Source organism: Amblyomma maculatum, chromosome 9 (genome assembly GCF_055883805.1).
Source record: "Amblyomma maculatum isolate TAMU_Amacu chromosome 9, ASM5588380v1, whole genome shotgun sequence".
NCBI lineage: Eukaryota > Metazoa > Arthropoda > Arachnida > Ixodida > Ixodidae > Amblyomma > Amblyomma maculatum.
In genome coordinates, this window is record NC_139352.1 from 68,362,346 (window position 1) to 68,387,872 (window position 25,527).

General features: G+C 46.2%; 2 protein-coding genes across 2 annotated transcripts; one reads left to right on the forward strand and one right to left on the reverse strand.

Annotated features, from left to right (window-relative positions):
- The first annotated feature begins 725 nt into the window (after positions 1-725).
- On the forward strand, positions 726-3,468 carry LOC146179309 (uncharacterized). Its single transcript, XM_084580169.1, has 2 exons — positions 726-2,991; positions 3,380-3,468. Exons 1-2 carry the CDS (start codon positions 1,437-1,439, stop codon positions 3,466-3,468), a joined length of 1,644 nt encoding a protein of 547 aa, XP_084436295.1. The 5' UTR covers positions 726-1,436.
- A 2,370-nt stretch (positions 3,469-5,838) lies between these two features.
- Positions 5,839-9,266, reverse strand: LOC146179310 (uncharacterized). The gene is made up of 2 exons (XM_084579864.1): positions 8,901-9,266; positions 5,839-6,138 (listed from the first exon to the last, which is right to left on the reverse strand). Exons 1-2 carry the CDS (start codon positions 9,264-9,266, stop codon positions 5,839-5,841), a joined length of 666 nt encoding a protein of 221 aa, XP_084435990.1.
- Between the last annotated feature and the right edge of the window lie 16,261 nt (positions 9,267-25,527).

Consider the following 25,527-nt stretch of genomic DNA (forward strand, 5'->3'; position numbering starts at 1 on the left):
CGCTTAAAGAACCTGAAACAAACGTTGGTGAGACAATCGAAACGGCAGTTTTATCACAAATCTGTGGACCAAGAATGTTGCCAGAAGTTTCATGCTCCGTTGGAATAGGGTATTCACAGGTCTGCAGCGAGGTTTCATACAAATCAGAACTGAAGAACGAAAACAGTAAGAGACCGTTTGACACCGGAAGCATGGTTGCAGCGATCAAAAGGATTCGCACCATGGTCACAGACGAGGTGTTTATCAGCAATGCTGTTCCAATAGGAGTGTTCAGGGACAGAGATACCGCGGTCAGCATTTTATCCAACCTAATGCACGATACATGCAATGGTCCTGTATTCGCGGGGCAACGTGGGACTGAAGAGCAGCTGCCCTGGGTAGACGTCAGTGATGACCTGGCTCATGGCATTGCACTCTCCGTGAGTGACGGAGTAGTCTGCAGAGAATGGACTAGAGTCACTGACAAAGACGTAACAATTCCTCTTTGTAACTATAAGCGGCACAATGTCGAGCCGAACGACTGGCTTCGTAAGACCCGAGCTATTGAATCTGGGCCGAGAAATGATGCGTCAGAATTCAAGGAACTCTCACTTTGTCCCCATGGGGCGTTTCCAGGTGCTCTTCCACACCTTGGATATTGTGAGAAACGCGCCGCAAGCAACACTGCGGGTAACTATCACGACAGTCGACCATCTACATCAATAACTTCGTTGTTGCATGGAATGAAGACATTGTCAGTAGCACGCGGAGAGTCGCGTCGATCACGTTACCTTTCTGAACGTTTGTCTCCAGAACTCCTGAACGATGTGCCAAGGATCATTGCACGCTATCAAGAAGGACTGTCGACCCAAACCGAGGTTCAGGATCAACCCTTTGAGTGCTACGCAATCGAAGGAAATAGTAGGATTCCGGGAGAGTCCTCTAAAACAGTTGCCAGGGATGAACTGCACTATACCAGCGCGGTCCCGATAATTCCTAAAGCATTCACGGAAGGTCTGACTAGCGCCGTCGACGAGAACACTTGCACATCTTTCCGTAATGCCAGCACTGAACATACCGTCTTGAGCTATTCGGAAAGACAAGGTGACGATGGCGATGCTGTACCGGGATACAGCTCAAATATATACGAGACCACTCATTCCTTTCCTCAGCTTTCATTCTCGGGAATCGGATCAGACTGTCCCAGCTGGCGAGAGTACATCGAGCCGCCGACCATTTCCAGTGGTGCCCGCAGTGACTTCTCACTTGTATCCTCCTCAACACGTTTGCCGACGTACACAAGAGATGCTTCTTTCTGCGCAAGTCAATACGAAGCGTGTGGGGGACCATTTAGTTCTCGCGGCGAGTTGTCTAAACTTGGACAGCAAATTAGGGACGCTTGTCAGGAAGAAGAAACAGCCACTTGCTTTGAGACCTCGGAGGTGGACAGTTCGTCAATGTCGCCAACCTTCAAAACCCAACGCAGTGACGACAGCTTCGAAGTGCCTTGCTCTCAGCACCCGGCCAGCCAGGTCGAAGACGAAGGCGAGAGTTTTTATGATGAAGACTTAGCTCCAGCGGATCACTACGTGGGTCTAGTTAAGCTTTCTCGGAAGGAAATTTCGCAAAAAGTTAGTGACGATGACGAGAATAAAGAAAACTGCAATGAGGCTTCGCTCTCGAGGTCACGTAGCGAAGGAGGCCAGCATCGAATAAAGTTGGGCGCTCTAAGTCACCCCTGTGCAAGAACCTCGGTCCCGAGAAGCGTGACACAGCGCGGAAGACTTTTATGCTACAAGCCTGCACCAAGCGTTAACGGTTGCGAAAGCGAAGGAGAAGATGACGACTTTGACAGCGACAAGTCGTGCACCCTGTACTCTGAAAGCGACGACGAATACTCGGACAGCTCGGATTCGGATGTCTTTGAGCATCGGGAACACCCCTCGGCCTACTGTTCTGATTCGGATGATTCGGAGTCTGGACGCAGGACCTCACCTGCAGATCCCCCACTCAGCAATGTTGCTAAGGGCCGAGATGAAGAGAGAACAGACACTAAGGAAAGGGAGATAGAGGATGATTCTGAACTGCTCAGTTCTGCGAGCTCTGCGTCAACTTTGACCAGAAAGAGAAAGTGGCGTTCATTCCCAAGTGAACTGTCAGAGTCGTCGATAGCAGTGAAGGTCATGCGACGGTACCCTGTCCCAGGACTCCAAGACGGGATCGGTGTCGACTCTGCAAATGTGGAACGTCTTAACCAGCATATGCAATGTTCAATGGACGGAGTGGAGCTAGCACAGAGCCCACATCCAGAAGTCTGTAACTTGAGGAATGTGGACACGCATTCTCGCGAAGGTACTGTTCAAGGAAGCTGGGAGTCGTTTCATAATCACTACAAGAATATCACAGGCGAAGGTTCTGCTTTTCACCGCGCCCCTGACAAGTGGACTTTGGGTGACTCGGACAGACGTGGTGATGACGAAATTTTCACTGGAGGTCCTAGAATGGACGCCATGAATACTAATTACTCGGTAACATACGAGAAAACGACATATCCTGTTACTTCCGGCAAGGAACTTGTCAGGTTGGTGGACTACGAAGAGCTGACGCTCGAGAGAAGCGGCAGTAAGAGTCCGCCCCAGCAGCAACCTCACGAAGAACCTCAGCGATGTCTCTCGGAAGACTATGAAAAGATGACGCGACCTACAGAGAGTGAACAGGCTGGGACGGGAACTTACAAGAAAGTAATGGAGGTCTACTTTGACGAGGACTCCAGGAGGTTCATGGTGGTACCAACGTCTGACGAGTGCCTCGTCAAGGATGATGCGGCGGAAGAAAAAGACCGGAGCGCAGATGCAGAAAAAGAAGAATCTTCTGCCAGCAGTGACCCTACCATGCCGGTCGAGCTGTGCAAAATTCGAGCCCTGAACGAGCAAGTAGCTCCCCGCAAAAGGGCCGCTGCCATCGTCGATTCTTCTGAGGACACGATGTATCCAGAGGAAGCCTATTGTGGAGGTAACAACTGGCATGCCCTCATTTTGTTGTAATCTGAACTGTTCATCTCATTTTAGCCCGAACTCACTAAGTAACTATCTCTCTAACTGGGTAACACGTAAACTATAACTAAATTAATAAATAAAATTCTTCAGAAACATCTCAACTAGCTAAGCAGGTGTCTAGCTGATGAAATGCATATTTTAAATTATTTAATATATATAATCCTGAATTAATTAGCTGTATAATCTATGTGTATCGAATTAAATTCCTAAACTATTTATTGTCCCATCAAAACAAAATAGCTTGAGCTGCTAGGCGAGTATTATCTTTTAATAAAGAGAGGCTAACCAACGAACGTTATGAACCATGAAATTAAATAATATTTTATTTTGCTTTGTTCTCACAGTTCCAAGGAAGGTGCGCAGGATCGGGCTTCCCAAGCGCTACAGGGGCCCAGGCCTGCATTCCAAATGGAAGGCTAACTCCGGCGATTAATCCAAGCCTGCATTCATTCTCGACACGCTTTATTTAGTTAACCTTGTGTCGCGCGTTTCGTTTGGAAGAGCACGTGAAAGTTGTGCTCTTTCTGTTTCAATGAAGGTGTTTGGTGTTGTTTGTTTTAGTTTGAAGAGCGCTCGAGGGTTACGTCCTCTCTGCTAGCACATCCCTGCTGAAGTTTCTCGCGCACATGTTCGTTATTATTCAACATTTATAGCAATAAAACTGCGTTCAACGTTACCTTACCTCATGTGTCGTATTTCGAAGCAAGATCGCTAGACCAGCACGCAGGCACATGCGAGAAGTTGTCGTTAAAAGTAAAGGAAAGCTATACTTTATGCACACACGCGGACAAGTATTTTGTTCACGATTTATGAACCATGTTTATAAACACAAGGCGAACCAAGTGCATCATAAGAAGATGCCTTTTCTTGGAAACTTCATGTTCCAGAGGATTTGTCTCATTTACATAGTTTTGTGAGAATGATTGGTGGATTGCGAAGCTTTATTGATGGAATTAAAGGAACCAGAAAATAAGATAAATAATCATATATTTATTGCACGTGTTCAATGCAGTCCCTTAAATAAATATGTTTCTTAAATGCATGGTAAACGTTCGAAAATAGTTTGACGTGTGACACAGACACAGGAAAACCACAACAGGAGTGAACAGAAGGCTAAATCTATCAACAGTGAGTCACCGATAATGCACATTCTGTGAGCGATCACACAGTGCCCTTATAGCATGGTGCTGTCAGGAATATTGCGATAAACATATCCCGCCAAGCTATACACATGAAGGTGATGCCGCTCAAAACACAACCTTTTGAGATATTTGTTATCGACGCTGTTTACAGGCCAGTCGTATAAAGTTGCTATCCTGCGGTGAAAGGTATTAGCTTATCTGAGCGAAATATGGACGGTTATCGTTCGGCTCATTTCCTTCTTGAAGAGCAAAGAAAGACATAGATATTCGTTGATTAAAAGATAACTATTTTATGCTAGCTTTCCTACATGCCTTCACTGAGGATTTGTGTGAATATAAAGCAGAAACTTTGATCCACTAGTTATAGCACACTTGTATTGCATAGTGACACAATGAAAAATCTGCGCCATATGAGGCCTTGTCGGACACCTTGGCGGCGGTACTAACCGTGAGGCGTCGTATCTGTTTGTTTTGCCACGTACAGTATCTTCCGTGTTGCAACTGGAGCTTAGTTCAAACCGCGAAACTGTTCCGCGTTTTGTGCTACAATGGAAAAATATGACCGATAGGAGCCCTATGGGACAAAACAAACTAATGGATATTTTGAACCACAAGGTGGGGACTGAGCGATGACGTAATACTTTAATACCAGATGACATGAAATTTGCACCTCTATAAACCCCTCATCATACCTGTGACTTGCTCACCTAAAAAAAAAGAAAAGCCATCCCGTATCGTGAAACCACATCGTCACACAGTGAAAAAAAATAATATCTGCCCCTCCCCCCCCCCCCCCCTGTTCTGCTCACCGGTTAAAGAAAAAACAAACAATAAATACCACACAAATTCACAGTTCATGTTTGCAAACAATTTCATGTCTTATGCCATACGTCTGAAAACAAACAAACAAACCTTCGGCTAGTCCTGTAGAACCGCGGTATTAAGAGCGCAAGAGTCGCAGTTCTGATTGTTAGTATAGTTACACAGCCAAATGAAGCAGTTCACGGCTTTTAGTATTTCTCAGTACAGTTCTCAGAATGCACGCTATTAAAGACTGTTGGCATCACAAAAAAAAAGAAGCACATTTTTGGGTCGTTTCTGAATTACGCATGCTAGGTAGCTTGCAAACACTATCTTAATTTCGCAAAACGATGCACCTCCCACCCTTCGACATCAGCTCTGCTGTCGATCGTATTCGGACAGAGTCGTAAATCAGCTCAGATCCCTGTCAATCAGTGCCGAACTGAAAGTTCAGAAAAATGTACACGGGAAAGCTATTCCTTAGAAGATCTTCTATTGACTCGAATACTCATGTAACTCGTGTTCTATCAGGTATTCAGAATAATACGATAACTTGAAAATTATTATATCGTCAATAAGACGCCATGAGGAGATCTGGGCTGAAAAAAGTTCAGGTTGAAAATAGCGATTGCGATTTAGAAGATTTGACGAACAAAGCCTTGTTGCTCAGGCATTGGCTTTCCTCACTAAACCCGTCTTTAACAGCAATCCCTCTGTTCAGCTTCGATGGCACTGACATCAGTTTTATTGATCGGTTGTCTAACTACGGAAGTCTAACACCCGCCTGGGCGAAGCTGCGTAATGAATATCGTCGACTTCATAATGCTTCACGAATGACACAATACCGGACACAGATTGGCTTATGAGGAACACATTGGCCTATGATTGGCTGCTGCCAAAAAGCGACCGCCGTGGGAGGGGTGTGAAGGTCCCGAGGAACTGCTCAGGAATTCCAGGAACGAGTCGAAGCCGTCATCTGCGGTCGACGGATAGCGGTGACCTCCTTGCTGATGCTGGTGATGCTGCTGTTTCATCGGTCGTTGCGAGGCCAAAGACGCGTCGTCGTCGAATACCGGGCAGGAGGCGATGTGCCGCCCTTTGTTCTCGGTCTCCTCCCCCGCCGGACTGGGCAGCCGTTGATGGAACGAGAACGGCCAGGTCTGAAAGGAGAGTGCAGATATTGTATCTGGTAGGAAGGCCGGTGTGTTTGGTCGCAGAACACGCGCGTTCCCAAATGGACTTGAAAACCTTAGCCATAACCCTGTGTTCTCGTTTGCCTTAAGCGTGAAGGAAAAGCCTGAAAGCCTAAGTGTTAATTTTTTTTTTTTAATTCGCAACAGATTCCGCACTGCCTTGTAACGCGTTAAACTACCTGCAAGTTGTCGTCTTGCATGATGCTGTCTCGCCTTTGCTAATGTCTGAGAACTAGAGCCACGTAAGACCTGCTGTAGGCAGCTTGGAATACAAGAACAATCGCAACAGGCTCGATCGTGGTCACGTGATTAGTGCTTATCACATGATTGCACATGGGTACGTATAACATGACTAATCACGTGAATAGATTTGTCTGTTCACGTCATAGAATTTTCACTATAAAAGTGTTGAGTGTAAAAAAAACAAAACAAAGACAGCTGCTTTAAGCACATTCGATAGGCGTTACAAATGGTTAGCATTTATAGGGTGGCTGGCGGCTTCATTATAATGGAGGATAAACGTTTACAAACATAATATAGAAAGTTATATTAGGACGTCCATATTCGAGCTTGAGTTCTTATTGAATCCTGTGCACCACGGCTGTCGTTTTCCGAGACATCTTGGATAGCAATTTATGTCATCGAGGATTATATCGGTAGTAATAATTATCTAGAATTTATCGTTAGTACAAATTAGTCAAAAAAGACCATTGAAAAAAGTGTAGAGGGCATTGAAAGTTTTCCTAAAATTCCCAGATAATAGTATATAAATAAGGTATATGAGATTTTGGTTTAAACTACAAAAAAAAAAAAAGAAAAGTGTTTAACGCTCTCGGAATTGACTGTCTGAAATAAAAGAAATAAATTCACTGATGTAAGCCCTAGCTTTGGTTGTTGAGTACAAGTTACAATCGGTAACAATAGAGAATTGACAAAGGAGGGCGGTGAGACAAGGGGATCTTCAGTACATGCACAGTGCTGTTTCTTTCCGTTTTGACGAACGGTTCCGCTATTTGGACAAACGATGTATGCATGCCGGAGGTGCTGTATACTACTTCGTCAAGTTCAGTTTACAATGGCAGAGAAAGCTTGCTCAATAAAGCTTTTATTTAATGAGTTTTCGCACAGTAAAAGGAAAGACACTGACAACGTTTGCAGCCGTATAACAAGCCACTGTCGGCACCAAACCGTGCACAAGCGTCACACGAAGACTTGTACTGTTCTGGCATTCGTGACGTTTCAACGAACATTCCATTACTGCTTTCATCATGCTAACTATACATGATCGGATGCACCTTGGTTACTTTTAAAGCGAAGGCCTTTCTTGGTTCATGGGTTGCGAAAACTGACACTTTGTCTTCACCGGGAATCGAATCACTATCCTTTCTATTCCCTGCAGGCGAGCGCGCAAACCGCTACTCCACGCCGGGCTCATGACAAACCGGTCGTAATCCTGTTTGTCTAATATGAGGATAGATAGATAGATGGATTTATAGAAAGGAAAAGGCAGAGAGGTTGGCCCGAATAATTCAAATCTGGCCTGCTACTCTGCACTGGGGAAGGGGAAGGAGAGAAGAAAGAAGGTCATGATGGGTGACGATGTGGGAGAAGGCATATGAAATATATATACAGACACAGCAGCTTGCTTTACAAGCGCGAATCAAGTCCCCTGGCGCTCAAATAAAGGCAAAGAGCACGCACTGCCTGGACGCCCTTCCCCTTGTCCTGCCAAGCGCCCAGCAGCAGTTCCTCCGACAGAGGCGATGATATGCGAGGATGATATTAACGGTGAAAATGACGATGCAGTTAATGCTAATGATGAGCAGCAACAAATAATGACTGTGCATTTAGTTGATAATGATGACAGTAGCGATGGTGATGCTGATGACAGTAGGAATGACCATGATAATGCTGTTGCTGAAAACAGTCCTGCAATTGGTTTTCGCCATTTCCACTCTTAGGCAGACCTAAGCGCAGTCCTGCAATTTTTCAAAAGCTTTCAACGGCAGTCACTTTTTTCCTTTCTTTCCAATCCGGAACTTTGTTCTTTGAAGAGCTTGCCGCTTTCAGAGTTCGTTCAGTAACTGAGGAAGTGAGCCGTGTGTCGCCAGCAAGAAGTACACTAGCATTTACCACAACTATATGAAGCGATTCCAACATGAATGAGACTAAATTGAAGGGTCTAGTTCCACTTTTGATAACAATATATGTAAATTGTTTCTTTTTCTCGTTTATTTGAGGTTTTAAACATAAGGATATGTTTTCGTCTTGCAGCTAGATCACTTAGGTTCAACGCTGCTGCTCATTTCTATCTATTTAGTTTCACATTGAAACACTTATCTAAACACGACCATTTATTAGTTAATTACCTGGGCATAAACTGGCATTTTCAGCAAAGGAGCAAAATAAAAGCATGAGTGGCTTTTGAACGCAAAAGGTAGCCATATTTATTACCGAAAAAAAAAATCGCGCGAATTCTTTCACAGTAAATAATATTCGACGAGAAAAAACCGAAGCTTGCATTCTGAAATAAACAGCAGTTAAAGTCCGTCGAATATTAAAAAAAAAAAAAAGGAATGAAAACTGGAAAGTCCAAACCTTGAGGCTAGGAAAATTGACGGAGCAATATGCAGCGAAACAGAGTGCAGTGAAACCGAGTTCGCTCCACAAAAGTTCGACAACGATTTAGAAACAATTTAGGAACTATTTATCGCCACGTGGGGACTAACCAGCGCCAACGGATGTAGGCATCGTGGAGGGCTGCAAGCCTCTTCCGAAGACCCTCCTGTCGACGAAGTCTGGTCGTCGGCCAGCAGCACCCTCCTCAGGTGGGCGATATAGCCAGAGGCGAGCCTTAGTGTGTCCAGTTTGGACAGCTTGGTGTCCTCGGGAACCCAGGGCAGGGACGTCTTGAGCCTCGAGAAAGCCCGGCTGAGGACTCGCATACGGGCTCGCTCGCGGGCGTTGGCCGCGTTTCGTTGGAGGGGCCGAGGCTTATGTCTCGACCCCGAACTGGAGTCGGTGTCCGAAACGGGTAACCGACGCCGAACTGTGGGAGACGATCCGTCGTGGGGAAGACGCCGTCTTCGAGCCATCACCGATAGTGACGTAGACCAGCCGTCGGAGATTATGACCAGGAGGTAAGACACGCACGTTGCGGGATTCTGCGAGGTACCAGGAGCAGCAGAAAAAGAATAAATATTTTCTCATGCTCAAGATATAATGAAGCATATTGGAATGACACACACACACACACACACACACACACACACACACACACACACACACACACACACACACACACACACACACACACACACACACACACACACACACACACACACACACACACACACACACACACACACACACACACACACACACACACACACACACACACACACACACACACACACACACACACACACACACACACACACACACACACACACACACACACACACACACACACACACACACACACACACACACACACACACACACACACACACACACACACACACACACACACACACACACACACACACACACACACACACACACACACACACACACACACACACACACACACACACACACACACACACACACACACACACACACACACACACACACACACACACACACACACACACACACACACACACACACACACACACACACACACACACACACACACACACACACACACACACACACACACACACACACACACACACACACACACACACACACACACACACACACACACACACACACACACACACACACACACACACACACACACACACACACACACACACACACACACACACACACACACACACACACACACACACACACACACACACACACACACACACACACACACACACACACACACACACACACACACACACACACACACACACACACACACACACACACACACACACACACACACACACACACACACACACACACACACACACACACACACACACACACACACACACACACACACACACACACACACACACACACACACACACACACACACACACACACACACACACACACACACACACACACACACACACACACACACACACACACACACACACACACACACACACACACACACACACACACACACACACACACACACACACACACACACACACACACACACACACACACACACACACACACACACACACACACACACACACACACACACACACACACACACACACACACACACACACACACACACACACACACACACACACACACACACACACACACACACACACACACACACACACACACACACACACACACACACACACACACACACACACACACACACACACACACACACACACACACACACACACACACACACACACACACACACACACACACACACACACACACACACACACACACACACACACACACACACACACACACACACACACACACACACACACACACACACACACACACACACACACACACACACACACACACACACACACACACACACACACACACACACACACACACACACACACACACACACACACACACACACACACACACACACACACACACACACACACACACACACACACACACACACACACACACACACACACACACACACACACACACACACACACACACACACACACACACACACACACACACACACACACACACACACACACACACACACACACACACACACACACACACACACACACACACACACACACACACACACACACACACACACACACACACACACACACACACACACACACACACACACACACAAAGCAGAACTCGTCTACACATTATTTGCAGACTAATGCATCTAATAGCTTATTTCAATGGGTGACTCAAGACAAGCTTTCTTGCTCCGTGAGCCGGAAAGTTTATATCAGAGGGTGATTTATACTCAGATCCTGAAATTCGAATGTCTGCCGCGACGCCATGATGCATTTAGATCATTCGCTTGCTAACTGAGCTTGCTCCAGATCGCAGGTAAGCAAAAGTGGGGAGGCCACAGAGACTGACGGAACTGCTCGTTAGCGTCATATGATGCCGTATGCCTGCATGCGCAGTGCGCTCTTCCTACTATTGCTCACCTATTCACCCACGTATTTCTACAAGACAAAAGATTTTGCAAACAAAAGCCGCAAGGGGATATTCTTTGTTTTCGTGGTGAGAGATTGGTTTGTTTTGGTTTATGTAGTTCAACGTCCCAAAGCGATTCAGGTTGTGCGAGGTGCCGCTTAGTGGAGGGCTCCGCAAATTTCGTCCATCTGGGGTATTTTAACGTGCACTGACATCGCACAGAATACGGGCGCCTTGCTTTTCGCCTCTATCGAAAAGCGGCTACGGCGGTCGGGACTCCATCCCACATTCTTGTGTGCAGCGATCGAACGGCCCGAGGATAGATTGGGTCGTGAGCTACTGTCGCGGCGAAGGTACTGAACGTATGACCAATAATATAGCACAAATTTCGCTCTGTGGTACCCAGTTAATGCTAGCGCAATGGGCTCGACATTCAAACGACCCGCTGCTTGCACTGCCCTCCTGAACCCTGTGGTAGAGACGGTTACGGAAGCAAATGCACTGCACGGCTATGGTCTCCTCACTTTGATATCTAATTACGCGGACAATAAAACCCAGTGTTCAATATAAAAAAAAAAAAAGCCCCAGTGAAAAAGTATAAAACAGTAGGCGAAAACAAATAACATACCTGCGCTTTAACTACAACTTTGGTTTTTTGCGACTGTTAACGCGGCATCGCCCCGCCCACGTTTACAACGAACACTGTTAGCACCCTAGTCTATCCAGTAAAAGGAAACAAAGCTATAATATCACCAAGTCGTTAACTAGAAGAAGCAGGTCGTATTTTCTTTCAAATTCGGCGAAGATGCCATCGGACCTGTGACTGGCTTGCCGGTCCGCAGTCACTGCTCTAAATGCTGCTTTTTTTTTTTTTTTTTTGGACTGCTGGGCGAAGAAAATCAATGGAATGAAGCCTCCCGCCTTTCCCATCTTGCTGACGTACGAAAAGGCCCGCAGCATTGTTTCCGAGGTCGTTTTTTTGTTGCCACGAATGATCTGGGGCGACATGCACAAGGGCTTGAAACGCAGCACTAGAAGCACGTATGTTACTCATCGGGAATCTGCAGACCTTTTTAGACCTTTATTGAACAGATCACGGGGCGGGTGCACTGCGGTGTTTTATGGCGTGAAACTCAACATTTTTTTTTTCGTAGTAAAACTATAAAAACAACACCCGAATGCGCCGATGAAGCAATCGCAAAAGAGATAACAAACTGTTCCGTGCTGCCGGCCTGATATGCGGCGCCACCTCATCACGGCGTCGATTTCGTGAAGGAGGAGGGAAGCCAGGGATGTTGACCAGGAAAAGCGTTTGATGGATTTCGTGAAAATTGCCGATAATATCACGATATAACTTTATAACACGACACGTGCTCCTGAATGACCTTCCCAGTAAATGGGCTCCTTCTCCTCAAAAGAGCCAAATATCAAAAGAGCAGAGATGCAGGCTCAGATATTCAACATCTTTGCGCGCTAGCATCCGTTGCTGTGCATAAGGCGGCTGAAGTGGGAATTCTTTCACTGATGCGGAGCGTTTTACGCATTCCGTAATGCCTGCAGTTCATGAACCATGGGGGCAGAAAAGAAACATCTAAAACTACTTAAATATATGAATAGCGATTATACGACCGCCATTGTTCTCTATAAAACGTGACTAAAACACTACTAAGGAAGGGCGTTATACAGGGACATACAATCTCTCCATTGCTATTGGAGAATCGCGCGTTTACAGGATGCTTTCATATATAGACCTGGATTGAGGAGAAGCAGGGTTAGGAGTCAATGAGAGAATTTTCAGTAGTACGTGATTACAAAGCATAATCAACGGCTTAGATAGGCAAATCAGAATGATGGGTTTAAAAGTGAACATGCAGCAAACCGAAGTAATGTTCAACAGCTTCTGAAGGGAACAGCAGTTTGCGATAGGTGGCGAGGCGCTGGGAGTGATTAGGGAACGCGTTTACTTAGTGCAAGTGGTGACCGCGGATCAGGACCACGAGAGTGACATAACTGTAAAAAATAAGAACAGGGTGGACTGCATTTGGAAGATGCTCTCATAATCATGAGTGGAGGATTACTAATTTCCCCCATGAGGAAATCCTATGACAGTTCTATTTCTCCAGTGCCCATGCACATTTGGGACAGAAAGGTGCAGGCCAGCAAAATAGTAAAACTTGAATTGAGGACAACGCAGAGAGCTATAAAACGAAAAATGATAGGCATATCGTTATGATATAGGAAGTGTGCAGAGTGAGTCTGAGAAATATGTCGAGTTTCTGACATTCTAGTCGAAATCAAGGAGAAGAAATGGGCATGAATAGGAGGTGTAATGAGAAGGATTTGAAGGGAAGCGTATATAACAGAGGGCGTCAAAATGTTAGGTGGGTGGATGAGATTAGGAAGTTCAGGGGATTAAGTGGATCAAGTGGATGCAGATAGAACAGGGCCGGAGATAGAAAAGTATTTAATGAAATGTTAGTATTGTCTTGCTAAACCGATACTTCCGAAAACGAACCTAAACCTACGTTTTCTTTTTTTTTTTTTTCCTGTCGGTGAAGATCACAAGCGGTCATGTCACTATCACGAAAGTGCTACAGATCCAATTTCCTGGCCTCAAAACCTTATTTTTCCTGGCCTGTTTTTCAAAGTGGAGTGGTGTACAAATCGTGAACTCCTGTGCCACTCATTTGATCTGAGTGATTTTGTGCACCAAGCAGGGTGCTGTGTTCCTAAATAGTTCGTTCTTATTTGGTGGACAGTTTGTTTTTCCAGTGACACTCCGACGAATATACGAATGACGCTTCGCATCTTATTATACTTCAGAATTTGCTGCTAGACGCCGGAAGAAACATCACAAGTAACAAAGTGCAGCACATATAAGACTTCACCTTTTCGACGAGCCTAATGTAGGCGATTTTTTTTTTTTTTTTTTTTTTTTTCACCACAGGTCATATAGATGTGCTTAGAAATGAACCAGTCACTAGCTGGTGCGGATACAAACGTTCTCAAAGAAACATAACTCTATGAAACGTTGAACAGAACACATTCTGCTTAAAGCACTGCAGCATCTCAACGAGAACCTTGTGCATACCTTTCAGCCACTATAGAATGTGGAGTTTTCCGCAGAACGACTAGAAAAATGTAAATTTTGCAAAGCCAATATCATTTTCTCATATCTTCTCATAATTTTCAAGAATATAATAAAGAAATGAAACTGCAAATGTTGAAAAGAAACTCTTCTCTGTTTTTGTCGCTCTCTCTAGCCACGGATTTAGACAGCAATTAAACATAAACAAAAATGATTGCAAAACAACAGATTAGAACCAACCGGGCGAAGGCCTTGCACATAGAATGTCTCACAACGCCTGAACTATCAAGCAAAGTTTCCTACTTTTTCTTACATATAAATGCTAATATCGCTGTTAAAACATGCATGTATAGCTTCCCCAGCTTAAAACAAACTCTGGTCTGGGGCATTCTGAAGCAATAGCTTTATGTAGATATAACCGTAACCCGCATGTCAAAAGCGACATTGATATCAGTATAGCACTTGCCCCAAGCATTATCAACTTTCGTGCCCAGCTCGACCCCGGGCCTAAAGATGAGATGCTTTAGAAAGAACCTCCCAACATTAATCCGCATGTCCAATGGAGCTCATGTCTCTCTAGGCGGCATCACTGTCACCAGCAGGTGAATGCCGCAGTTTTCGGTTGACACCTAGTGATGGACGGCCTATCAGACCTATATATACCTTTAATTCTTGGATTCCATTTTGACTTTTCCCGCTTTCCCTTGTGCTTTGTGGCGTATGCTGCGAAGAGCGACAAACCTAATTAAAAAGGCCAAAAAAGCCCATCAAACCCGATGTGACACCCTGCTCGCCCTCTATAAGGCCACCGCTTGCAAGGATTGCGTTATGGTTCTTTCATACTCAAGACCCTGGGGCAAACAATGCGGAGAAAGGCCAAAATGACAAACAGGAGACTGCTAAGATGAAAGTAAATAGCCGATCGCTGCCCGGTGTTGTTGATATAGATCAGAAGCAGCGCCATGTTGCACCTAACCGTTTCGATGTGTGTCATTCGTACACTCTTTTTGCCATGAGCTATCGCCGTACAAATATGTGAAGACAGACTAACCGCGCGAAAACTCACCTTCTTGACAGTTCACCCTCTCCTCTCAAGTGAGTCTTTCCTTCCGCTTGTCGTTGGGATCCTCGTGAAGCAGAGACGTAAGCAACAGACTCCAAAGAAATCACGAGCTCAAGTTCATCACAACCCAGTACAGCCGGTACCCTAAACAGCCAGAGAGAGCGGCAAAGCGACAGCCGAGAAGCGACGAACGCACGTGGTTTCGGCGAAACCAATGAAGATGCCTTATCAACCGACAAATTGCGCCAAGCGCTCCGGGGTTCTACAAGGAGACCGCCTTTCAAAGGACCTTCTACTCCAACTTGACGCGATCCAAGAAGCTGGTGCCCGCACTCAGCGCTGTTGGAAAGCCATTCTGACTTTTTCGTTTCGCCTTCCCTTTCTCCAAACTTCGCACCCCGGAGCCACGCTCTTTCCTCCTCAGCACTTTCGGTGTGGTCGCAGGCCGAAATGTCTTAGCAGACGGAGAAAAATGAACAAGCTAAATAAAAACACACGCTTGTGATCGCGATGGGAGGGTCCCGCTGGTTACGGCTGAAGGAAGAGAGGGTGAATGAGTCTTGAGTGTGAAGCGGGGCCCAAGGGGAGAGAAGGACTTCTTTGGGAGCGTGCCTGGGGTGCCAGCAATGAGTGGAGAAGGTTCAGCCGTCGTTCCAGGCCAAACGAAAGATTCGAACCCCGAGTCGTCGCCGGTGCGGAGGCGTGGCTCAGCTCCTCCCTCGCCCCTCGCTGCCACGCCTGCTGCGTATAATCTCACCGCTTTGCGGCTGCCTGGCTTTCGAGTTCAGAGTTACGACAAAACGTCGGGACGCAGACTTGCTTCGCACGAAGATCGCCTTCAGTGGTGAAATGCCACGCCGGCGGTTTCATTGGGATGGCAGTCTCGATGTAGGCGAGAATACACATGCGACCACGCGTGCTCTTGAGACAGTTTTTCGCTCACACGCAGTGTCATTATCGCGCATTAAAAAAGTGTTCAGCAGTTGTTTTTGTTTTGCAAGCGGTGCGTAGAAGGACTGCAGGAACTCATATGCAAAACAAAATGAAAAAAATTGGTCACGTGATGAGGACGGATAAACGATACTGCGGAAGGAGGCCTTATCTGTCTATAGGGAGCTTGCATGAAGCGATGCATGCCGGGTAATCTGCCATGATGTCGTTGGCAGCAGACGACGCAGCACTGCACTGCCACACAGACTCGTCTACAGGGTCGCGTAGTGCGCGCAGACGATGCTGGCGCGATTGAACAGGCCGACTGGGGGTTCTTCACGACTCCAAAAATGCGTCTGCACGAGGGCGAGTAGGTAAATGATTCATCTAGCGACGCCGACGCGAATGGCTCGCACGGGCCAATATACGAGAGATAGACGCCAATCCGGGCAAGTATCAAGCTACTCGCAAGTTGACTCGCAAGAACTGGAATCATGAATGTTGGCGATGTCGACGGGCGGCCAGGTTCAGACGCGTGGTGCAGTCATTCGTTCGCGCTTGAAGAGGCGTAGCTTGAACAGGTCCGCGATGCAGCGCTTTGAATTTCTACATAGCGCGCCCGATTTTTTTTTGGGCACAGCATTGACGCGTGCGTCCCTCAGGAACGAAATGCCGCGTGTTTGCTTGATGGATCGTTGAAAACGACAATGCACTTGGTCAATTCAGCAGCCGTCTGTTGCCAGCGGCAACATCATGGCGGATTACCCAGCATGCATCGCTTCGAATAGCAAAGCACGTAGACAACCACAGAGAACGCACAGAGTACAAGTGAATATGAATTCAGGGGATGAAATTGGTTGCGGATGCAGCCCACAGCGAGAAGCGAAGGATAACGGTTAAAATGGCTTCCAAACACATACATGTGGAAATTTTAGCTCCCCACCTTCCCCCGTTTGTTTTCTGGCTTCATGCTTTCAAAGTGGAATATTTCTAGCGCAACATATGAGGGGGCCAGACAGGCGCTAACTCATAACTGTTCATTCAGGAAGAAAGCGCGCACACGAATATACTTCTGTAATCATTCGTCTTATCACTTCTGTAATCTTTCGTCATATCACAGGCTTGTAATCTTGCACACGTCTCGCCAAGAAAAGTTCTGCTTTCCCCTTCAGGCACACAGAAGTATCGCTGATACCGACATCAGACTTTTTTGATGTTAAACGCTTCTAGCAGTTCGCGTGTCAGAGTGTGACGACTTCTTCCTAATATCTTTATTTTGGTCAGCTAGGTTTGCATTTATATTTTTTAAAACGTTTTGGCAGATGTAGGCTCGTATCGGTTAGTGTGCTCTGAGGGCACGGCAACACGCATCAGTTAAGAACGATCTGCCAAAACATTGCAAAAAAATGTAAATACAAACCTGAGCTGATCAAACCGAGCTGAGCAACTCGTGTTCAGTGTAGGAAAACTATTCGGAGAATAAAGCTTCTTACATGTGCCTTCCCCCCTCCTCCCTTTTTTTTCGACCGGGCTCTTTTGTTTATTTACTACACCGTAAGCCCTTCCGGGATGTTGCACGGTGGGCATGAACAAAACAAGGGTACGTTCATAAGAACACTTTGGAAGTACACATCGTGCAAGGATGGAATGACAAATGTACATATATAGACAATCAGTGAAGTGATACGCATACAGGGAAGCATAAATCTTATTTAACGCGCGTTTTCAATTTCTGCACGAAATTCTCTGTTGATGTATTGTCAACAAATAATTGTAGATGAAGGCTTCTCCAATCTCTTATTGTTTTAGAGAGAAAAGCATACTTACACACATAAATTCTTGGTCATAACTGCACATGGGTGAAACACATCAATTCTTGGTCATAACTGCACATGGGTGATTAATACGAGACGATAGCCTTCCAAGAGGTTGCAGGTACAAGCCAGGATCGAAATTTAATTTGCCGAATACAGTTGATATAACAACTTCAGTTAGGCTATTTTTCTTCTACAGTACTCAGTTCTGGGAGTTGCGCTAAAGAGAGCAGAGCTGTTATGATTGGCGCCGTTGGTAGGCGGAAAAGATATATCTTTGTACTCGTTCTAATTCATCGGCGCTGCTGATAGGGGTCCCAGATTATGGCTGTGTATTCCAAAGATGATGGATGATGGTTTTATATGATTTAAATGTAATAGAAGGGTTAGCATTCTGTGTTCATTTTGGAGGCTTATTTGTGTGTGTGTGTGTGTGTGTGTGTGTGTGTGTGTGTGTGTGTGTGTGTGTGTGTGTGTGTGTGTGTGTGTGTGTGTGTGTGTGTGTGTGTGTGTGTGTGTGTGTGTGTGTGTGTGTGTGTGTATGTGTGTGTGTGTGTGTGTGTGTGTGTGTGTGTGTGTGTGTGTGTGTGTGTGTGTGTGTGTGTGTGTGTGTGTGTGTGTGTGTGTGTGTGTGTGTGTGTGTGTGTGTGAGTGTGTGTGTGTGTGTGTGTGTGTCAAAACGAAGATACGGCTTACATACTCAATCCTGTTTAGAATGTTATTGACTGTGACGCTGGGGTACTGCTGCTTGCTGGCGCTACTTATTTCGGCCTTATTGATGACTATGAAAAAAAACAAAAAACAAACAAACTAGAAACTCTTTCTTAATAGAAATGTTCATGTATGGTTCAAAAACTTCCAGTCTCTGTGGAAAAAGAAAGGCAATGAAAATGGAAGAAATAATGAAAGAAAAGAAGAGACGGAAAAGTTTGGTTTAGTTTAGTTTATGAGGTTTAACGTCCGACTCAGGTTATGAGAGACGTCGTAGTGGAGGACTCCAGAAATTTCGACCACCTGGACTTCCTTAATGCGCACTGACATCACACAAAGCACGCACGGCTTCGCGTTTCGCCTCCATCGAAAAACTGCCGGCTGTCAATAAATATGTTTCCTCCTCCGCGGCCGGGATTCGACCCCGCGTCCTTGGGCTCAGCAGTCGAGCACCCTAACCACTGAACCACCAGGGCGGGGTGGAAGAAAGCGTCAATGAAAGAAAAAAAAAGCATGAAATTGTGATCGCTTTCTTGTTTAACTTTGCGTGTTTCAGCCGTTTCGGTCTGATCGCGCGAAGCGGAATAATCCAAAAGTTTTGTTTTCTTTGCTTCAAGTAATCTGGGATTTCTTGAACTCTGTTACAGGCAATAAGAGCCGCACACTGTATACAAGTGCTTTTCTGGTGGTAAAACCACACCTCCATCGGCGGTCTGAAAGGCGCCGACGTGGCATAGAGTTACGCGGCGTAATGAACGACCTGACCTGACGCAACGCCTGGCACCGCCGAGACATCCGATATCCCAGTGCTCGATGCGCTCGCGCCGACGCCGCGAACGGTACAAGGCGGGGGAATCCTCGGAACCGTTTTGAAAGCAGCGTATAGAGTAAGCGATGCTGAAGAGAATCGTGTAGTTACACAAACTGCAAGTTCCACCAGCGAAAGAAGTGAACTGCAGAGTACAAGGTTTTTCTCTTCCTTGTATCCTTCCTTCCTGCCTTCCTGCCTTCCCACTTTCTTATATTTTTTTGCTACGTACACATTGGGGTAAGTTTCGAATATGTGAAAATAACTAGGGGTGTACGAATACTAGAAAATATCGATCAGCGATTCCATTATCACCCTACTCGATTATTCGAACGAATCATGAATCGAATATGTATTGAGATTTCTAAATATTTTCCGAATAATTGGTACAAGGTTCGAGTAAGGGCTACTGTATAGTATTTTTATTGGAGGTTTGATAAAAAACCAAGGTCCACACCGACGCTGCATACAATCCTGCAGCGATCAGTATACCCAGGATGTAGAATTCCGTACTGCTACGCGGTCAATACGTGTTGCCGTATTCATATTGTTTATGCACGATCTCAAAGCTGCCCGACGTGGTAGGTGTAGGCTCAGGCAAGTTCAGCAAACTCTGCCGTGTTTTCCTATCTCGGAGGCAATGACTTAAGTTTGTTTTCTTTTGTTTTCCTTTTCTTCCTCGTACGCCTGCCTCATGTCCTGAGGCCGGGTCTATTTTATACTCTTACGTCATCCCCGCGAAAAGGTAATTTCTTGCTTTTATAACTTGACGCTCATAGAGCAGCGTTGAATGCCCCTTGACCTTTGATAAATATTAGTTCGTATTTTAACAACTCCATAATTTGAGTCCCCCAAAGCGATGCGCCACCGCTTGCGCTTCAATATGCCGCACTACGGCTCGTCTAAATTTGTAAAAATATTCGCAAAGCACCGAATATTATTTAAATTGTTAGATAAGTGCTATATTCACCCACATCTCTATTTAACTATATATCATTCGATTCGGTTTGAAAAAATAACTATTCGCACATCCTCTGAAATGACCCAAGATCCGGTGAAACGCATAGGGACTTTTTTTTTTTTTTTTTTTGCGCTGATGTTGACGAGACAGCAAATTGATTGAGCACTGATATTGTTACGAGATTATTTTCAAGCAGGAAAAAGAAGACAATTTTACACTGTTAGAGGAAGTCGAACCCGCGACCTCTTTATGCTGGTGCAGTGCTCTGCAAACTGAGCTATACAACGGCGGCTGTCTAACGTTTCACTGTCGAGAGTATTTGTGTAGCGTGTGTCGTAATTACCTTTTGAGCGTGCTCGCCAGCGCCATCTCCAACTGTAGCGGTGGCGTTGGGAGTTTACATCTTGCAGCTGCCAAACAGAACGCGATCTTATCAAGTATGTGTGTATGACGAGACGCTTCATGCCTGCCGCTACAGTCTAAGGGGGAGAGGGAGAGGACACTGGCGAACACCTCCAAGAAGTTAAGCTGCACGGAGCACAAACTCGACAGTATAGGGTGAGACATTCGCAACCGTAGTTTAGTTATGCTGTAGTGAAAAGAATTTGCCGTGTATTCCCGGATTTCAAAGACCTTTGGCTCATTTCATATCCCAACAGTCAAATGTCACATCCTTAGTCAAATGTCACATCTCTTTCTTTCTTTCTTTCTTTCTTTCTTTCTTTCTTTCTTTCTTTCTTTCTTTCTTTCTTTCTTTCTTTCTTTCTTTCTTTCTTTCTTTCTTTCTTTCCTTCTTTCTTTCTTTCTTTCTTTCTTTCTTTCTTTCTTTCTTTCTTTCTTTCTTTCTTTCTTTCTTTCTTTCTTTCTTTTAGGAATTTGATGGACATAATTTGTGATCGAGGCAGTTAAACTAAAAACTAAAGCCGTAAACAGATCTTCCTGTCTACATGCGAACAACTTGCCGTGTGAACGGCCCTCTCGTGACTACAGCTGACGCCCATTCCAGCTATACTACAGAGCGCTGCTCGACTTTTTCGAGGCAGGAAGCATGCAGTGCGCGTGTGAGTTACGGCAAGGGATTAAGCGCGGATTGCGTGCGACGCGGCAGACTCGAAGCAACATCCGCGAAATCTCAGCCGAGAAGCAACGGGAATGCGGTGAGCCTCGCGGCGACAGCTTCCCTCGGGGTCGTAGGCGTGTATTCACGCAGATAACTGTGACCGGGGTCGGAGTTGTGGGAAAGACTCGGAGGTGCGGAGCAGATTCATCGCACTATAAAATTGCGATGAATCTGCTGCTGCTAAACTGCCCGACATTAATTTTGGGGCATCGGCTGTACCAAGGCTTTCTGTTCTAATTTATTGAAATAGTTGCTGTATTTTTTTTTTTTTTTGCTGTACATAAAGCGGCTGTTGAGTGACTGTGCGATAAAAAAAAAAAAACACGAAACGACTATGAACGGGAAATGAACGCACCCCGGAAAACCTTTAACTATCACAAGTCTGCCGTATCGCGAGAGTTATTAGGCTAATTTAACGTACATTTTAAGCGCTGTCCTGACATTGTAGACAGATGTAAAAAAAAAAAAAAGAAAACGCCGAAGAACAGTGAAGAATAACTGGGTATGTTTAAATTCCTAAATACGTACTGGGTGTTCACTATGGACTATACAGCGGGAGCCTAGACATAGGAGAAGAAAACAATCCCGGCCAGGGCTGACTCATGGCTGACTTTAAGGCCGTTCTTGCCTCATGCTTCGTGGGACGAGAAATTTGTCAGAAACTGTAACATATATGATTAACAATGACTATGACTACCCGTGTCTATGACTGATCAAATCCTATTATTGTGATTAATTGGTCATAACCATGGCTAGTCACAGTCAGGGTTGGTCACAGTCATGGTTAAGCGTCTGACGTCATAACAGCTCAATGTAGATGACTCCATGACCAGGCGTTGGCGGAACTACATGTAAAGCACTACACATTAGAAGCGTGGGCACGGGCGCACAGTTAGACAAATAACAGGAGGAAAACGCTTTCGCATTACCGCACGTAAAGAGGCTTAAGAAGTACGGTCTGGTCTGATTTTTTTTCTCTCCCAAGCGAAACGTGCCACTTTCGCTTTGGTTACTTAAAGTTTAGCCTGTTTAAACATTTACCTAATTTTCTGCGTTTAATGGACATTTAGAGCGCCTTAGTGGTTTCTGAATCAACAAGGGAAATAAATATATAGGAAACTAAGCGTGGCAGTAGCAGTCTTGCACGAATGAAGCAAATTAACCGTAAGACCACTGCAGATACGAAGTCAGGCTTCGTCCTGAATGCAGCACAAAGAAACAAAGGGAGGAAAACAGTAACAATGTTGACCTAAACGAACGCGCCGCGCCGCTTAAGGCTTCGACTGTCGTACAGAGCGCTCAAGCGTGTCCTTACGAAACGCAGTCCCACTGGCGACAGGTTTCGAGTCGGTTTTCCGCCCGGACTCGATAAGGAGGCGCACGAAGTTCGTGAACGACGTTTTGACTGCTCGTTCTTGACTGGGTGTGAAAAGTGGCGCCGAGTTCTCACGCCTCCTCCGAGGGGAAAGAGGACCTGAAACGGAGCGGTGAAGCGGAGACACGGATTGCTTTGCGTGTCACCGCACTTCATCGACGCTGACGCGACCGCTCCCCCGAAACGGTGGATTGGGTTTCCTCAAGGCCCCGAAGATTCGCGACATGTAGTTGTAATTACGAATACAAGAGCGAAAAAAAAAAAAGTTCGGTGAGGCGAGTATATACACTACAGGCTGTCACTCTCTTTCATGGTGGGCACTTGAACCGCACCCTGAGGGAAGGAATGAAGGAAAGGGTGAAAGAAGGAAGAGGAAGAGGCTCATTGGTGGAGGTGTTCTGTTTTACTGCCTTCCGGATTTGAATACAGTCGAGCCCGATTATATCGGACGTAGTTGTAGTGAGTGGTCGTTTATTGCGAACGTAGATTGAGTTACGATCAAAATATGCATTAGGGCTATGGGACTACATATCGGATAAAACAAACTGTGGCCGCACCACTCGGTTACAGCGAACAGAGGTGCTGTCAGCTCGGCTCGAAGTCGATCAAGGGCGCCTCCCGCCAGCGCGGAATCTGACAAGCGACACCCGGCTCCCGTGATCTCACCCTCGGGCTGGGACAACGACAAGAAGATCGCCATCCTGTACGAGAAGATCACGTCGGTCTCACCGGACGACCCTTACTCGGAGGTAATCGCCAAGCCCATGACCCGCAAGCCGTTCCAGCGGGAGCCCGAGGTTCTAGCCAAGGGTGACAGTGTTCCTGGCGCGTCAACTAGCGCCTGCTGAACCAGAAGAAGCCGACGCCCGGGCCGTCCATCAAAGCGGCGGCAACGGCAGTTACAACACCCAGCGACGGCAGTTACAACACCCATCGGCGCTCAGCCTTCCGCTGAAACACTCCGGAGGTACTCCCCTGATGGGGCTGGGGCAGGTAGGTCACCGCCGCTTGCGGCGGGGGTTAGCCTGCCACCGAATTTTTATCTGTTGTAGGCCGTCATTGCACCCGCCACCGTTTCGGTGGTGGACGATGGCTGTTGTTGCGTCGCGCGTCTTTTTTTCCCTCTTGCTTTTCTTTCTTCTCTATTTTCTCTTCTGTCTGCACGAGGCAGAGGAGGTGGCTCAGTTACAGAGCCAGTAGCAGGCCTGTGCATTTTCTTTTCATTCTTCCTACCAGTCACAACAACAACTGTCTGCAGCCGCTTGTCGTCCACTTGTCGAAACGTTGGCTCGACCTGCGAACTGAGGCTTCCCTCCCTCTACCCTTGTTCAGTGCTATTTCATATCGTGTAAGCCATCTTCTTCCACTCGTTCTACATAGTGACATGCTAGTAATTTACATGACTCCTCGTGGAAATTGACGATATGGTAATTTCTCAGTGCTTGCTGAAATTTCCGACCTTAAAGTCGAGCATGAATGTGAACGAATATCGGATATGCAGAACGGGTTCCTGTAAAAACCTCCCTGGAAAAATGGGCCCCGGAGTAAACGGCCTCGGAAAAAAAGGTCGCCGGAAGAAACGTGTCCCCACTTGCAAAGTAGGGAAAAATGCCCCCAAGCGGGTGCAATCAAACGTGCTGTAACGCAAAGTTTCGCCTCGCCCGGCTTATCAGTAATAAACCGCATTTATCGTCACTGGATTTTACTAATTTTGTTTTGCATCTTTTTCGCCGAACCACGATGGCTGCGAGAACCTTGTAGTCTACGTTTAGAAGGGTGATCGTCCTCCGCTCTTCTGGACGAGATGACCCAGGATTATGTTTTGGGATCAAAATTATTCGCCCTCTTCGAAAACTTGCCGGAAAATCTAAATGCTCAAAGCACTGTCGAATGACATTGGTCAGTGCTGGACCAAAAACGTCCCAGAAACCCAAATAAAATTGCACAGGTAGCCTATCAGGCCCAGGCGCTGACCCACGTTTCATTAACTCTAAAGCTATCTTTACTTCTTCTAAAGAGGGAAGTGCACAAAGCACATCATGCATCTCCGGGCTGACCAGCGGCAACCCAGCTAACATAGGATGCGTCTCTACAGCTCCTACATCAATCGCAGCATCTGAGCACGCCATGCCTTTGAAGTGCGTCAAGAAACGCATACAATCCCTAGTTTGATGGAACGCAGAGTGGGGCGCTCCGCTCAACGCTGAGCTATGGATGTAAGTTCTCCGTGCAAATCGAAGCACCTCAGGATGTGCAGATGGACTACGTCTTCCACGCCAGGCCGCCGGCGAAAGGGACGAGGCTCCAATAAGGCACTGATACCGGCTATGTAACTCGC

Excerpts from the sequence above, each read along its gene's own strand:
- LOC146179309 (XM_084580169.1), top strand. The coding sequence starts at position 1,437 with ATGTCGCCAACCTTCAAAACCCAACGCAGTGACGACAGCTTCGAAGTG. Across the intron at positions 2,992-3,379 it reads AGAGGAAGCCTATTGTGGAG|TTCCAAGGAAGGTGCGCAGG; the intron begins GTAACAACTGGC and ends TTGTTCTCACAG.
- LOC146179310 (XM_084579864.1), bottom strand. The coding sequence starts at position 9,266 with ATGGCTCGAAGACGGCGTCTTCCCCACGACGGATCGTCTCCCACAGTT. Across the intron at positions 6,139-8,900 it reads GCCTACATCCGTTGGCGCTG|ACCTGGCCGTTCTCGTTCCA; the intron begins GTTAGTCCCCAC and ends CTCTCCTTTCAG.